Source organism: Podarcis vaucheri (assembly GCF_965113315.1).
Source record: "Podarcis vaucheri genome assembly, chromosome: 1".
NCBI lineage: Eukaryota > Metazoa > Chordata > Lepidosauria > Squamata > Lacertidae > Podarcis > Podarcis vaucheri.
Genome location: NC_138759.1, coordinates 72484054 through 72500932, shown reverse-complemented (window position 1 = coordinate 72500932; position 16879 = coordinate 72484054). Strand labels below are relative to the sequence as shown.

Genomic DNA, 16879 nt, shown 5'->3' with positions numbered 1-16879 from the left:
AGAGCTGGCACCATGGTTGTCAGATAGCAGCATCATGCCAGATCAGTGCCTCATCATTGTGTGCCAGCTCCAGGCTGGCACAGAGATCTGCTTGCCTCTCCCACTTTCCACCCTAGCCACAATAGGTAGCAGGGCTGCGAATGCAGCACTGTCCCCCCATCTCCATTGAGTCCTGCTAGGCAGTGGGTGGTATTAAGATTTGCCCCTAAATTTCCCAGAAATTCCTTGTGCTTATCAGCCAAGAAAATCAGCTAACATTTGCACGTAAGGAATGGCATTAAGACACCCCTTTCACCTTATGATTTCCTCCTTACAAGAGGATGAAGGATTTTGGTCTGCAACAAGAGACCACCCAAGACAGAGGCAAAAAATAAAACAAAACGCCAACTACTTTACGCAAATCAAATATGATAATCAAATATAAAAACTGATTATCTGCTATCCTTTTAACGGTGTCTGAAACAGGCTGCCTCAACCTGACGGTTAACATTGGTGAAGATGTTAGAAGTACAGTGGGAAAATTCCCTACTGGATTACTTTATACAGGAGGAGAGGCTGAAAGAAGGCACAATGGGAAGCTATCTTGATTTAGACGCCTTGGGAGGCTACGGCAAGCAAAGGACTGGAAACCAAGCCTTATGAGGAACAATTGAGAGAGTTGGGTATGCTTAGCTTGAATAAGAGGAGAATGAGAGGAGATACGCATAACAGCCATCTTCAAATATGTACAGGGTTGTCATACGGAAGATGGAGTAAGCTTGTTTTCTCCTGCTCTGGAGGCTAGGACCCGAACCAATGGCTTCAAGTTACTAGAAAGGAGATTCCTAGTAAGAACGTTCTGGCGGTGAGAGATGTTCAACAGTAGGATGGACTCTCTCAGCGGACTCTCCTTCTTGGAGGCTCTAAAGCAGAGGTTGGAGGCCATCTGTAATGGTTGCTTTGGTTGAGATTCCTGGATTGCGGGGGGTTGGACTAGATGATCCTCAGGGTCCCTTCCAACTATGATTCTGTGATTCCAAGGCAGTTGATGCTGAAGTGGCCAGGCTGATGAACTAGTGGGGGGCTACTCATTTTCCATCCAAAGAAGCAGCAAATGCAAAAGATATGCAGCAGCTGGGTACGCAACAACGGAGACAAGCCTTTGTCTTGCAAGCAGCAGTTTACCCCAGTTTCTAGAGATAGCCTTCCGCGTTTGATCCTCAGTGTCCCAGCAACGCTATGCCCTTCGTGTTTCGCTTCCTCAGAATGCCCATTTCGTCTGGATTTTCCTCGTTCTGCTCTTGGGGCGCAGCATTTTCGAGGTCGCAATCTAGCAACAGCTCCTCCTGGACTGCGGCATCTTCCATTTCACCGCAGTTTTCGGGGTAGAAGCCCTCGTTCTCCGCTATCACAGCAGGGTCGTCCTCTTCGAAGTGGCAGCAGTAGCACTTCTCAGGGTCGTGGCCAGTGCCACTCTGGTCGCTGAGCGTGGCGTGCTGGCCCTCCGTCTCGTGGGCTGCTGCAGGGTCACTGTTCACTATAGCGAGAGCAGACAAAACGGTTTCACTACATAAACACTCCTCATCATCCACAAACGCCATTCTCTCTGCTATCTCTTCAGCTGAAGGCTGGCTGGGGTCAGGGTAATCCACAAGGATTGTGTCCTGTCTGCGCTTGACGCAATCAGAGTTATCATAGACAGGATAGGTCTCCTCTGGATAACCTTAGGACATAAAATAAACTTGTCTTAGATGGAACAATCATGCCAAGCACTTTGTTCATGGTATCACTGGATCTGTTCAGTGATACAAACACCTGAATTCCTGTAGGAAGTGACACTGATTTCAGTGGCACTTTCAAATCAGTGTGCTTGATTTGTGGTTGCAGCCAGAAGAGATCATCTAGTCACTGAAATGTCATCAATTGCTTATGTGTTTTAGAATGAGATCTGTCCTGCATCCATACGGGACTGGTCTAGACATACTAATGGCTCCTTGCTAACAAGGATTAACAAATTGGGATTTAGTTCTTGAATTGCACACTGCCTTCCTAGAGCAAATCCCCTCTCCCTGACATTAACTGTGCTTCACCAACACAGGTATTATCAGTGGTCAAATCTGAGCAGTTTCTCTCAACCCCTGGATCAATTCCTGTAAGAGAGTTAGTGGGTCACAAAAACCACCTGCTTCTATCTCCATGGTAGAAACCACTTGCCTTTCACCTATGCAGCCACTAAATGAAGCACAGACTGGTAGAGATAAAAAGAACGATACTGATCCTGCAGAAAGACACTGGAGTGGCAATAAGATTCTTTTTAAAGATGCCCAACCCAGGGCACGGTAGTCCTCCCTATGTAGATTGGGGAGCTACTCTTAATCTGAACAACAACCTCAGATGTTAGCTGAGGATGTGTGAAAATGGCAATTTTGATTTCGTTCAATTTTCATTTTCCCAGTCTTAAATTCAGTTCCCTACAATTCCCCATCGTTGTGTGTGTGTGTGTGTTTTTTTAAAAATCAGCACTTGAGTCTGAAATTATCCTAACATGTACATTTCTTGTATTGAATTTTGCCCAATACAAATGTTTTTGCAAAGCAGTTCCCCACAAATATTATGCATTTCTGTATATTACATTCACCACTATATGCATTTTTATGTAAGTGGCACCCTACCTAGCATATGCATTTTTGTTCACATTTACTTGTCTAGAGAACTGCATTGCAAAATTCAGAGAAGTGTGGATGTCAAAGGAAGTGATGTTACAGTTTGTGTATTGTTTTGGTAAGGGCAAATCAGGTAGGTTTGCCTTTAAATACAAAAGGAATAAAGTTTCTCCCCCCATCCCTAGATATCCCAAGGAGCTCTCCTGTCCCTCAGCTTTGTAGCTTTGTAGCATAGTGCTATAAACCCTCATGAACAACAAACTACAGCTGGCTAGTCTGAGATGCTTAAACAATCAATGGATTCTCTCTTGTTAAGAGAGCCAGGTGTTCAGATGCCTTCGAATACTGAATGGCTTCCTGTGATAAGCTTTTCTTTTAAAGGAAAAGCAGAAACAAACAGCAGCACACTCATGCTTCCTTCATATAAATAGAAAGGTCTTCCTTACCTTCCCAGTCCTGCATATACGGAGCCTCTTCAGCTTCTTTCTCTGGGGAGATTCCATCTATGAGTTTGCCTTCTTTCATGACCTTCGTAATTTCTCGGAGTTGCTGAAGTAGCCTTTTCTCTTGATCAGTCGTGACGTTTTGGGGCCGACTATGGAACAGAATGGATGCTTTTGAATTATGGTGCTGGAGGAGACTCTTGAGAGTCCCATGGACTCCAAGAAGATCAAACCTCTCCAGGAAATCAGCCCTGAGTGCTCACTGGAAGGACAGATCCTGAAGCTGAGACTCCAATACTTTGGCCACCTCATGAGAAGAGAAGACTCCCTGGAAAAGACCCTGATGTTGGGAAAGATGGAGGGCACAAGGAGAAGGGGACGACAGAGGATGAGATGGTTGGACAGTGTTCTCGAAGCTACAAACATGAGTTTGACCAAGCTGCGGGAGGCAGTGGAAGACAGGAGTGCCTGGCGTGCTCTGATCCATGGGGTCACGAAGAGTCAGACACGACTAAACAGCAACATGGAACAGGCATTTTAAAAAATACCCACGACAACAGCTCAAACCTACTATTGCACATGACTGGCAATATCTGAGTGAGTTTTAGAGGAATGGTTCTCTGTCCTAGTGAACAAGCATGAAAAAAGCAATGTTCAAGCCAATTAAGATGTCCCAATGTCAAATGAAAAAGACTGCTATATGGTCCCATACTTAACCTCACCAACTGCCATGGGGGATCATAAAAGGCCCTATTTTAAAGTAATTCACTCTACAATGGTACCTCTAGATGCAAACGGGATCCGTTCCGGAGCCCCGTTCGCATCTAGAAGCAAATGTAACCAGCAATGGCACGTCTGCTCACGCATGCGCCGCTTTTCGCTGCTTCTGCACATGCATGTGACATCATTTTGAGCGTCTGCCAAGGAGCGCAACTTGAACACATTCATCCCGAAGCACGTTCAACCCAAGGTATGACTGTATTGGGTTTTTTTATGGAGGACAGCATACAAGGAGATGAAAGACCTAGTTGAAACAGTGTAAATAATATTCTACTTTCTTATAAATTAATGATTCACACCATTGTTTAGAAAATAAATGAAGTAGCATCGATGATATAGTATCAGTGATTTAAAATGGCATTTTTTCCTGGCTGATTTACATAAGTTGTAAATCAATAATTTAAATCAATCCACCTTCAGGCACAGTTGTGGAATGCCAACTAACATCACAGCTTTTGTGGGCGAAATGAAAGGGTACAGATGCAAGGGAGCTGCGGAAGGAAAGGTACCAAGAAAGCAGGTGGCTACATTTCACATGTTGACCTGAAGTAACTGATTCTTTGGGGAATTATAGGGACAGATGTACCTAAACTGTATAGAAATGTATTTATGTATGCTACTACAGTGGCAAGAATGTTACTTGCCCCAAAATGGAGAGAAGCAGAAGTCCCAGCGACGGAAGAATGGATACAAAAACTTTTGGAATATGCAGAGATGGCAAAACTTACCGGAAGAATAAGAAATCACGATAACAAATGTTTTAATAAAAGAATGGAAATGGTTTATTGAATATTTACAGATAAAGTGTAAACCTTCAGTTTTATAAGAGTATATATTTAAAGTAGATGAATTAATGAGCAAATTAAGTTAATTTGGATATGCAGAAGATATTAAAAATAAATTTAAGGAACCGCAGAAAGAGGGGGAAAGGAAGTCAAGTTTTGAAATATTAAAATGGTTGTAAAATTAGTGAAATGTATAAAACCTGAAAATCATAAATAATTTTTTTAAAACTTTCTTTTTTTAAAAAAAAACCAAATAAACTGGAAAAAGGAGAAAGGAAGAAAAATGAAGTAACTGATTAAATCTTTGTCTGAATCACTATTTCTCTCTTTTAAAATTTATTTTATTTTATTTATATCCCACCTTTCTTCCACCATGGAACCCAACCCATACATGTGGTTCCCAGTCCTGCTTAGCTTCAGCAAGTTGGGGGCCTTGTGTGCCTCCAAACCATGCCCTAAGACCATCAAAATACCGTTTGGCGATTTGTTTGATTGCTCACAGTAAAATAAATTCTTGCCACTGCGCAATAATAACACAGAGAGCTTTATATATATAATAGATGAACAGTATTAGTGACTAGGAAATAGATGGAAACAGTGACCTTTTGTGTTATTTTCATCTATTTGAGAAAGATCAAGTGGCTCATAATTTTTATCATCATTTTATCCCATTCTGATTAAATATCACAGAAGAGGAAAGCATTCAAATTACTTATATTTTTTCTCCTAAGTTAAGAAAAGAGACCGTCAGACAGCTATGGAGGGGCGGGGGAAGCATGCCTGGTTCTGATCTTACAAATTTGTAAAGATCCAACCTATTGCTTGTGGAAGCCTTTATCTACCTAGAATCATAGAATCATAGAGTTGGGAGAGACCACAAGGGCCATCGAGTCCAACCCCCTGCCAGGTATGGTGCCCTCGAGGTATTTTAGACGACTGCTCCTGTCAGCTCACAACTGGCATTCTAACCAAATAAATAAAATGCATGCATCAAAGTGAGCTGGACTCTGCAACCCAATGGTTCTTCTGTATCTGTTGAGAGGTCGCTTCCAGCTGACCGGTTTATGGAGCAATCATCCCAACTGGTTTGCACAAAATTTGCAGGGAGGCGAGACAACATTGGCTCTCTATGGAGCATCTATTCCTATTTGATTGCTCGCGGGTTCTGTGACAATGCAACAAGCAATTGTTACCCCATACTTTCCAATGCATTTTCTCTTCAACCAAGCCTCTGGCTGCTTAATGTTCTATGACCTTTTTAATGTGATTGCAGGAAGGGGGTTATTGTTCTGTTTTGTTTTATCTATTCATTTTGTGCTATCTCTTTGATTTTATCTTGTGAACCTCCCTGAGTTCTTTGGATGAAGGGCAAATAAATTATTATTATTATTATTATTATTATTATTATTATTATTATTATTATTATTATTTCCTTACAGCAAAATGGGCCTGGAGTGAGAGAAGGTTTGTTGCACAAGAGTGCCCGATTGACTTTAATTGTCTGAAACCTAAATTTGCCAGTATATCACTGAAATCATCAAAAAAATTAGCAGTAGTTTGGAAGCAGCCTGAGTTTTCTAGGTCTCATCTTTAAAACAGTAAAAGGAATAGTACAGTAGCAACTTGGTTGAAACAATTACGCATAAGGCCTCTGGTCCTTTTAACCAGTAGGGATTTTCTCTCATTATTTTTTAGAATGAACACGACCCTAAATGATGCACATCAGTCTCTAGGAAATATATTTCCTTTTCCATTTGTCATAGCTTTTGCGGGTCTCCTCCCTTCTCCACCTACTTTTCTCCAAGTAAACATCCCTAAGCAGGAATTGAACCCCTATTGAATTTCTTCTGCTTTCAGGATAGTGTCTCCTCTGCCAACCCTGACGTTTATCAAACTAACGTGTGCCTTTTGAAAGACTGTCACCTCCAGACAGGCAGAAAAAAAATCAAAGCCACTTTGTCTTTGCTATGGGTACTGGGTTGCCTAATGAGAGAGACTTTACCTCACAAGAATAGCAAGATATTGTGACGAGGCCTTTTCATATCATGTCATTAGAAAGCAGCAAGACTAGCAAAGTAAGATGCCTCTAAATAAAAGGGAAGATACACAGTGTCGTGGCTCTGGCCTAAGGGCGAATCTTACGAAGCTGGATTGTTTAGGAATCTGCAGAACTGCTTTGCCTAGAGAAACACTGATGGTCTTATCAGAAGACCATTAGGAAGAACTTCCTGACAGTAAGAGCTGTTCGACAGTGGAATTTGCTGCCAAGGAGTGTGGTGGAGCCTCCTTCTTTGCAGGTCTTTAAGCAGAGGCTTGACAACCATATGTCAGGAGTGCTCTGATGGTGTTTCCTGCTTGGCAGGGGGTTGGACTCGATGGCCCTTGTGGTCTATTCCAACTCTATGATTCTATGAATTATTTTGGCTCCTGAGCAACATTCCTTCAAAAATCTGCTTTGCTTTGAGTGACGTTTAAGGGCCACTGGCAACTCTAATCCCAGACTTCATTACTGTTATGATTTCTCTATCAGTGACCTGGCTCCTAACTAGGGCACCCAACACTGGCAAGAGGCAAACACAGCGCAGCGTGGCTAACAATTTGCCTTCATGTGTTCTGTTCACTGTATGCCACACAGAAGCCATCTGAAATGTTTTACCGGTACCATTTCAATCAGAACTCCAGTTTTAGCTGAATTTTCCAAATAACTTCAGCAACCTTATCTATGAAGAATCAAATAGTAGAGGAAACTGTCTGCATGTGTGCTTATGGACCGCCGTTCCATTCTAAAAAACAGGAAGATGTCTTATGCTGAATCAGACCAGGAGCATAATGTTTTTATGACCATTGGTCCATCTACCTTCAGTTTTGTCTACACCGATGGCAGCAGGTCTCTCCAGATTTTTACACTGCAATCGCTCACCCAGACACGCTGGGGACTGAACCTGTGACCTTCTGCAAGCCAAGCAGATGCTCTTCCACTGAGCTGCATCCTTCCCCTTGGTCAGTCTCTTGTGTCAGACTGATTGGAGACTTAGCTTTAGGCGGCAATAGTAAACACACTTACTTGAAAGCAAGACCTGCTGAATTCAGTGGGACTTATTTTGGGATAAATACGCACCTATGCTTTTGGATGCCAAGCATAAGGAAAAAAGCCTTGCGATCTGTGCATTGGATGAGCAGGCAGCTGGAAGATAGGCTACAGATTAATATGATCTGTAGTGAAGGGTAGCGAATAGGCCATTCTCATCAGCATGGCAAAGACTGGGAAGAGTGAGCATCTTTAGTTCTGTATTTATAAATATTCTTAATCTAGTAGGTAGTAAGGATAGTTCAAACAGTACTCAGACAAATAACTTAATTATAGACCATACAAAAGTGCCTATTTATTGCCTGAACTGGGATATTTTTTCTTTTCTTACTCAACCCATCAAGCCACCCTCTTTTTTATTTCCCATCTACTGTGAACAAATGGAATACTGCCGGAAATTATAAATATTGGCATTCCTTCTGAAATTCCATAATGGAATTTATAGAGGTTAAGAAGGCATCGATCCATTTATGCAGAACATTGTAACAGAGTTGACGTCATCTCTGGGTGACATCCAACTAAATCATATTCAGATTAGGCCCATTGAAATGAATGGACTTGGAGAGCCATTGTTTTAAATGGGTCTACACAGGAGTATCACTCTCTGTGTTTAATGGATTTATGACGCTACAGAGCTAGTGAAACACCACACCAGAAATCACGTGCATCCATATTTCTTTCAGTTTAACTCAAAATGCTGAATTTAGTTTAACATAGAACTAGAAGAGGGAAGAGTTGAGTAAAAGTACCTCCAAATTATAAGATGTTTAAGAGATGCAGTTTTTTATTTAACAGCATATTTTTATTTGCAATGTTCTAATTTGCTTTATCGGGAACAGAGAAATACAAAAAGAACCCACCCTTTTTAATCTGCCGGAACAAGAGTCACTGCCACATACCTTTCACAGTTGGGTCCCACTCTATTGATTAATTTCTCCATGGCTTCTTCAGTCTCTCTCAGCTTATCTTGAAGTTGGGCAAGCTCATAGTCAGCTGCAAAATAAATGTGGTCCCAAAAGGCATCAGCGGCAGCTCTGACAATTCACTCCATTCAATCAGCATGTATTTGTTCTGAATGTGCAGCAAACAAAATGGAACTTGTTCCGAGAGAACCATGAGAGGCGACTAAGAGGGCTTTACCGGTAAACAGAACTAATGAAAATAATCTTTTTATTCTTCCCAGGCAGAATGAAAAGAAAAGGGAAATTTCCCTAAGGCTAGGAGAAGCATATATAATGCACCCAATTGCTCATAAGCAGCTACATGCAGAGCGACTGGCTGATTGTAAATGCCTGGAGACAGGAAAGGCTACGACACAGAAAACCACACAGTCTAATGACATAAGGGATGTTCAGAATAAGAGGAAAGCTAACAATTATTTTTGTTGAGAAGAAGGAGATCAAGGCTGCGACTCTATGCATAGTTTATGTGGGATAAGCTCAATTTAACAAGAGTGGGATTTATTTCTGCATACACACAAAATTCGACTGTGTTGAAAGTAACAAACTCAATGGGTGATATCCAATTTCTCCCCTTGGATTTCATCCCACTGATTTCAATGGGTTTACTCAGTGTGACAAACATTGACTATCACTCACTACTACTAGTAGTAATAATAATCACAGTGCCTCATCTATCATGCTGCTAGATTTATTTTCCAAGTGAGAGCCAATTTTGGATGCCATTTCAATTCAGTCTGGGAAATGCTACTTACTGATTTTCCTGTTTGTGTTTCCAGATGACGACGGAGGACATTTCCGCTCAACTGTTGTGGTTTTCCCCTTAGAAGAAAGCTATTAATTGGAAAGGGTTACTGCTGTGACAGAAGTGACATAGGTGTTTCTAGAAAGACATTAACAGCCTCAGCTAAAACATAAAAGGAAACCAAAGTTATGAAAATGAGATGAGGCAAGCCATGGCTCACTCTACCGCCACACTCCCCCTTTGCATGCCAGGTTTGAAAGCTTCTGCTTTCAGTTTTAAACCAACCACAGTTCCCTATGAAGTCCTAACTTGGGGAATTACGATTTTGTTCAAACTCTAGTTGCTGAATCTAACAGGATCAGAAACCACAGTTTGCTTTTCGTTTATGTTCACTAAGTAGAGGGTTTTTTGGTTGGTTTTCAAAAGAACCATTAACAAGTTTGATCATTACAGGGAAATACAGTTAGTTTCAAAACAGAAGCTCTTGATCTTCTCCTCCGGCATGTGACCATATGAACTAAGTATTCGTTTCACCCCAATACTAGTGGAGAGAAGCAAAAGAGCCCTTAGATTTACCATGACATGTGAACTAGGTCAATGACTCACTGGTTAAGAAACTGTACTGATGCAACTTCAAGGGTGAAGTGGTATTTCTTACCTTAAAAAGAATGTACAATATGTATAAAAGGATCCCAAATCCATATATTGGGATGACTTGTCCCACAAGACCTCTTCCACTGCCGCCGCCACCTCCTCCACCTCCACCGCCGCCTCCACCTCCACCCTTGGCCTTTGCAACTGCTTCCGCAAGATGAGACCTTGGGAAATGGGTAGTGGGTGGTCTGGTTTCTGGAGACATCTGGGGATGCATGGTTGGAGGAAACTGACTGGTCTTTCCTGAAAATCAAGGTTAAAAAAATCCATTCTTAAAGGGATGTGTTGTGTTTTAAGTCCTGTTCTATCCTCTGAATATGAATCTTAGGTGGAATCTAGACACATACAAAAAACGCTATGAAAATGCCTTTTAAAAAAATGATTTGAAACATGTATCAAATATGCCATAGCTTGCCATCACCATCTAGCATCACATTTGTATAATGCACACTAAAAACCTTATATTTGCAGCTGTATAGAGAAGTCCTTAATAAGGTGTTCATACACTGTCAGGGAACTGACATCGGAGCTAGAGGCGGAGGGAAGGCTCTCAAATGATGCTGGAGAAGGGCCCAGCAGGGAGAGAGGCAGCTCCGCAGATGGGGAAGCAAATCAGCGCAACACCAGGGATATAGAGGGGCTGATGGAGGAATCGGCAAGAGGGCTCCAGGACTCTTCACCGGACACCAGCGGGGAGAGCACGGGTCCTCCGCTACCCACGCCCACCCTGCACAGAAGACTTCCGCGCAGAGAGAGTAGGAGGAGACTGGGTGTCAAACAACTTTTATGTTGGAAAAGATTTAAGAAACGCCCACTGACGGATTCTGCTAGTGACTGAGGCAGCCACGAAGTGAAGGGCTGCCCAGACTGAAAGGTTTAGCAAGGCAACAAAGCCTGGAGAGGCGGCAACTTACGCACGAGCAACCCATACACATTACATACACCCATATTTTTTCACACAAGATTGCACATATAACAATGACTGATTGACATTTCTATCACATCAGTAAGTCTCCATCATCAGAAACCATATGGCAATTTTAACATATGGTAATCGACATATTAATTACTGTCAAGAATCCCCTTGAATGAGCATTGGATAACAATACTTGGGTTAAGTACTTAATTCGTTCCAGAGGTCGGTTCTTAACCTGAAACTGTTCTTAACCTGAAGCACCACTTTAGCTAATGGAGCCTCCTGCTGCCGCCATGCCGCCGGAGCACGATTTCTGTTCTCATCCTGAGGCAAAGTTCTTAACCCGAGGTAATATTTCTGGCTTAGCAGAGTCTGTAACCTGAAGCGTATGTAACCTGAAGCATATGTACCACAGTATGTTGAAAGGCACAAAGCAGAACACCTAAACAACCGGTTTGAGGAACTAATCCAGCTTCTTAGGCCTGCCTCAGGAACCCATCAAATTTTGGTGGCAGCGGCAAAAAGAAAAAGTTGTTCACAGTCCGGGGTGGGGACAGGATAGCAGAGCCCAATGTCTTTATGGGGATGCAAATTCTCATTTGATGGGGGGAGGGGGAGCAATAGCCCCTTTCTCAACTGATCTCCACAAATCAACTAAGGAGGGAGAGCTGTGTGTCTCTGACAGTGTGTGGTGGTCACACCCACTTTGGGCAAACTTCACCACTTGTATGCCGCTCCTGGAGGGTGAATGTGACCTCAAGCTAAAAGAGATTACCGTATTTTTTGCACCATAACACTCACTTTTTTCCTCCTAGAAAGTAAGGGGAAATGTCTGTGCGCGTTATGGAGGAAATGCCTACGGGTGGCATGCCTACGGATTTTCCTCCTCTAAAAACTACGTGCGTATTATGGTCGGGTGCGTGTTATAGAGCGAAAAATACGGTAATCACAAAATGATGGGAGGTTGCTATGGCACCAAGCAGTTTGCCAAGATGGAACACTGCCAGCTAAGTTGACATGCATACCTTGCCAAAATGAACCACACCAGTTTATATTCTATGTTATGCAGATTTTGACACACTGTAATTCAAAACTGTATGGGGGCTGCAGAAAAGTCACCTGACATTTAAGGCACTACAGTGTATATACTTAATTCCTTAACCACTGGTGAACTACAATTTAGGGAAATCTTGGGGATCCTCCGAAGCTTATTGAGCTTTTATCAAAATCCAGGAATGTCAAACGAGCATGTTAAGACAGCTGACTCACCACTACCAGTGTCCCCCTGCAATGAGTAGCTGCAGGATCGTTTCCACTGTGCTTTAAACCTTACCTTTCAGTTCAACTGGGGGTCAGGGAGATCCTGACAGGCCTGGCTAATGCTCTAGTCCACATGATGTTGCATACACTACAGAGTATTTCCCAAATGCCTCTACAAGACATTGGAGTTCCAAGACAGGTTCATGTAAGTTCCTTGGTAGATATCTAAGTCTACCCTCCCACCCCACCACCATTTTCCTGAATACACCTGGCAACAAAACCATGGCCCTACAGAGCCTGGCCTGCCATAGCTCAAGAGTCACTTTTTGCCAGGAGATCCTCCTGATCCTGCCCCATCAGCCATCAGTAAAGTTCTGCTCATTGTGACTTCAAGGTGGTTTATGAAAGTACTGCATGCTCAGTGATTCCATGATTGATCTGTAAAAGTTCTCCCAACTTGGCCTTCCATTTATTTTGTGGCCCTGCATAATTCAACACCAATACTCTTGATACACAGGGGAATGTGCAAAGATTTTAATTGCAGTTGTACACAAACGGCTGCTGCATGTGGCTGTACTAGATGGGTTACTAACCCACTATATGAGGAGGGAGCCAGACAAAACCAGCATCTAGACCTGCTCCATCCAGACAATACCCACCCAATTCCCACCAGAGAGGTGTCAGAACTGAGTTTCAGCAAGTTCCAGCTGGGGAAAAAATCCCTGCATTTACTGTTCCTGTGTCTCCCCCCCCCCAAAAAAAAGATAAAGGTGAAGAACCCCTGGTCAGTTAAGTACAGTCAAAGGCAACTATGGGGTGCAGCGCTCATCTAGCTTTCAGACTGAGGGAGCTGGCGTTTGTCCACAGGCAGCTTTCCGGGTCATGTGGCCAGCATGACTATATTGCTTCTGGCAGAATAGAACACTGACAGAAGTCAGAGTGCACAGAAATACCTCCCCGCCGCATTGATACCTATTTACTTGCACTGGCGTGCTTTTGAACTGCTAGGTTGACAGAAGCTGGGACAGAGCAACAGGAGCTCATCCCCTTGTGTAGATTCGAACCGCTGACCTTCCGATCAGCAAGCCCAAGAAGTTCAGTGGTTTAGACCACAGCGCCACCTGCTCCCTTCTCCTGTGCCAATATATCATACTTGGTCATGAAACAGGATACACATTCTATATTTTTATCCCTAACTGGGATTTACTTTATTATGCTTAGGGAATGCTACATCCATCTACTTTTATACTATCATGTGAGATATTCAGCCTGACAGAAGCTTTGTTTACTTAACTGAAACAAGAATGCTAAAAACATTATCTTCATTGCTTTAGCTCAAGAACCATTTTGAGTCCACAGCTCCATTGACCAACTACATTCTTTCCCTGTGGGGAAACGTGCTCCAAGCCTCAGAAGCCCAATTAAGTCACCCCTTGCCTGCAGAGCAAGCAGCCCCATACCTCTTTTTGAACACCAGCCCTTGTGGCTCCTCTCATCTCCTTGGAAGTCCTCTGGGCAGCCACCGCAGCTGCTCTTGGTCCCTGACCCACCCCCACCCCACCCCAAAGAGAGGTGCCTCCTCACACCGACCCACAGGGACCTGGGGGGAAAAAATGCCCCCAGCCTTAGCAGCCTGATGGTGAATGTGCAGCCACCATCTTACTCACCTTGGGAGGTAGCAGTGGCAGCAGCAGGAGTCGCTGGGCCTGCATGGTGGAAAGGCTCCCCTTTGGCTCCAGGCACTAAGCTCCCAGGCACATAGCAAGTACGAGAAAGGCCAGCATAGCACCTGTCTGCCTGCCCTATCTCCCACTTGTCTGTCCATTCCCAATAGCAAGGGCTGGCGAACTGGCTGGCTGGGCTCTGTCACCCACTTGCTTGCTTACTCGGAGGCCACCTCAGCTCTGGGCAACCAGCAACCCCTGGCCAGCTCCAGAGGACCATTTGCCTGTAGAGCTTGTGGCCGGAGTTGTTGCAATAAACAGCCACACAGGTCTTTGAGAGGCAGAGATGTGAGAGGGCATCAAAGGAGGGAAGGAAAGAGGGACAGAGGCCAGTGTTGCCCGTGGCACCGCTGACCATCATTCAAGACACTCCAGGGTGCCACGGCACACTGCTTGAAAACCACTGCTATAGCTGGATAAAAGGAGTGTGTTACAAACAGCATAATTTGTAACAAAAATCCTGCAGTTTAAAAATGAGCATCTGCACCAAGCTTCATGGGATATGGCCACGCCAATAAACCCTTTGAATTCCAGAAAGACCGAGAGGCTTGATTCCTGCCATAGTGAGACTTGCGACTAAGTGGCAACAAATCCAACTCGGTAAATGCTTTGCAGTTGCTGCAGCAATTTAAAAGTACTCAATGAGTGGTTTAGAGAGCAAGGTAACACAGCTGAGATGGGATACTTCTTTTCTGGCAATTCAATTTAAACACACCTGAAATGCTACTTCTACAATTCATTGTCTGCAGCTCTGTAATAAAAGTGCAACTTTAAAAGGTGACATGGGTGGTAAGTAATGATGTGAGAATGAATAAGGGTAGGACTGTAAGCTCTTACCACCCCAAATGTACAGTTATGCCTTCAGAAGTAAGATCAACTACACATTAAGGAAGGCAAGAAGTTGCAGAAATACTGCAGTGCTAGTGCAGATTTTTTCTGTACATGAGAAATCCTTGGTCATCATGTACAATCACAGGTATCCATTAGGAAAGACACTTTAAAAATAATGCAAATGGTGACCATTTCTGCCACAAAGGCTGGCAGATTTTTTTTTTAAAAAAAGAAATGGCAGAAAGCAGGAAAAAATGATACAGACGGTTTAAATCATATTTTATTTCATATAAAATATCCAAAGCAATGTAACAAACATCAAAACAATTGGTGGACATGGAATTTTGAAGTTTATAAAAACAAAAACAATGTGATGACTACAAGATGCTGGCAAACTGATGCTTCCAAGGGATGGCTTAAAAACGAACAAAATTTAAAATGCACGTCATCTTGGAAGAAAGATTCTGTGAATTCAATGGTAAAGGCCAGTTAAGGTAAGGTTGTAATCTTAACTTTGTTAGCCACAGCTAAACCTGGGGATATAAATAACTGCACATTTCCTAACACTGAATACAATAATGTCTCACCTGAACCTCCTTCAGTCAAGATACCTGCTAGTCAAAAGGTGAAGTCTTTCTCTCTCACACACACTTTTTTTAATTCAGTCCTAGACTCAAGGGGCAGCTGCAGTAATAGCTTCATTGCTCCGCTGGATCAGACCAAAGGCCCATGCAGTCCAGCATCTTGTTCTCACCGTGGCAACCAAATGCCTCTGGAATGCCTTCAAACAGGACATGGCTGCAACAGCACACTCCTTACTTCTGTTCCTTAGCAACTGATACAGTTGCACATTGGAGGTATTGCACAAATGGTCCTCCATTAATTTGTATTAAACCCCTTTCGAAGACCATCACTACATTTTGTAACAGCAAAATCCGTAATTTAACTACGCACTGTGTGAAAAAGCACTTCCGTTTGTCTGCTCTGATCGCATTTACCACTTGGAATGCCCATTCACCCAGCTTCCTAAACAGTTTCAGCACATCGGACAGAACTTCCCAACAGCTTAGTTGTGAGAAGGAACGAGGGCAATGCAGTTAGAACCGCGATTTACTTTCTTCAGTGAATGGTCCATTTCATCCCAAATAAGACCGATCTAAATTAAATGAGCAAGGATCACCTTCCCGCTACATGTATGCTGAGCTTCCAGCCACCCCGCTTTCCAAAATTCCTGTGCGGAAAGAGCAGGGGAAAGAAAAAAATCACGTGCAAGAAAGAAGAAAACCACGTGCAAAAAACAGCACAGGTGAACTGTGCAAAAGGGGTGGGGTGCATTTGTGTGTGCATAGGTTTGCAAATCCTTGGGCTTCCCCCACCTTCCTCTAATCTAATATCGAGAAAGCAATCCCACCCAATATATAAAAAAACCCCTCCCCATTTGTGTTTCCAGGAGCTGCTACGTGGGGGTGGGATGGGGGGTGCAGTTGTGACCCTGACATGCATATGACTCAGTCCGGCAGCCCTTGACGCACGAGGTGGCGGAAGGGGTTCGGGGGCGGTCGGGGCCTTCGGGACAGCCTCTTACCCTCGGGCGCGGCGACCAGAGTAGGCGGCGCAGCGCTGGGCTCCGGCTGCCTCCAGCCCCGCGAAAGGAAGACCTTGGGCAGCAGCAGCGACACGCACAGCACCAAGCAAGAGGCCAGGGCCACCTTGCGGAACGTCGAGTACGCCATGGCTGGGCAGAAGCGCGCGCCCGCCCGCCCGTCGTGGCCCAGAGCGGAACGTCGGCGTCCTTTCCCGCACGACGTCACATCCTCGCTCGCTTACCTAAGCCGTTGGGAATGTTTTCCGGCTTTTTTTTGGGGGGGGGGGAGGGCAGGAGAAAGAGAAGGGCTGTGGCGGACATGCGCACTTCTCCCGAAGGCGCCGGCGGACGCCAGGCTGCCCACACTTGGAGGGAAGGCGAAGGGCGAAGAAGAGCAGCAGCCTCTGCCGCTTGCTGCCTTGCATATTTTACTTCAGAATTTAAGGGAGGCATGTTTTAATCTGCTT

At 43.9% G+C, this 16879-nt stretch overlaps 1 protein-coding gene across 2 annotated transcripts; it reads right to left on the bottom strand.

Moving 5' to 3' along the window:
• Positions 1-428: 428 nt before the first annotated feature.
• Positions 429-16659, bottom strand: RIC3 (RIC3 acetylcholine receptor chaperone). 2 transcript variants are annotated; one of them, XM_082194604.1, is made up of 6 exons: positions 16413-16659; positions 10101-10339; positions 9453-9531; positions 8638-8731; positions 3089-3237; positions 429-1702 (listed from the first exon to the last, which is right to left on the bottom strand). In XM_082194604.1, exons 1-6 carry the CDS (start codon positions 16558-16560, stop codon positions 1200-1202), a joined length of 1212 nt encoding a protein of 403 aa, XP_082050730.1. In that variant the 5' UTR covers positions 16561-16659; the 3' UTR covers positions 429-1199. The 2 variants fall into 2 exon arrangements, with proteins under 2 accessions (XP_082050730.1, XP_082050731.1); XM_082194605.1 differs by having other exon boundaries at positions 429-1516; positions 16413-16658.
• Between the last annotated feature and the right edge of the window lie 220 nt (positions 16660-16879).

Coding starts and splice junctions, on each gene's coding strand:
- RIC3 (XM_082194604.1), bottom strand. CDS start 16,560: ATGGCGTACTCGACGTTCCGCAAGGTGGCCCTGGCCTCTTGCTTGGTG. Junction 3,238..8,637: donor GTGGGACCCAACTGTGAAAG/GTATGTGGCAGT, acceptor TCTGTTCCATAG/TCGGCCCCAAAACGTCACGA. Junction 1,703..3,088: donor GTATATGCAGGACTGGGAAG/GTAAGGAAGACC, acceptor TTATGTCCTAAG/GTTATCCAGAGGAGACCTAT.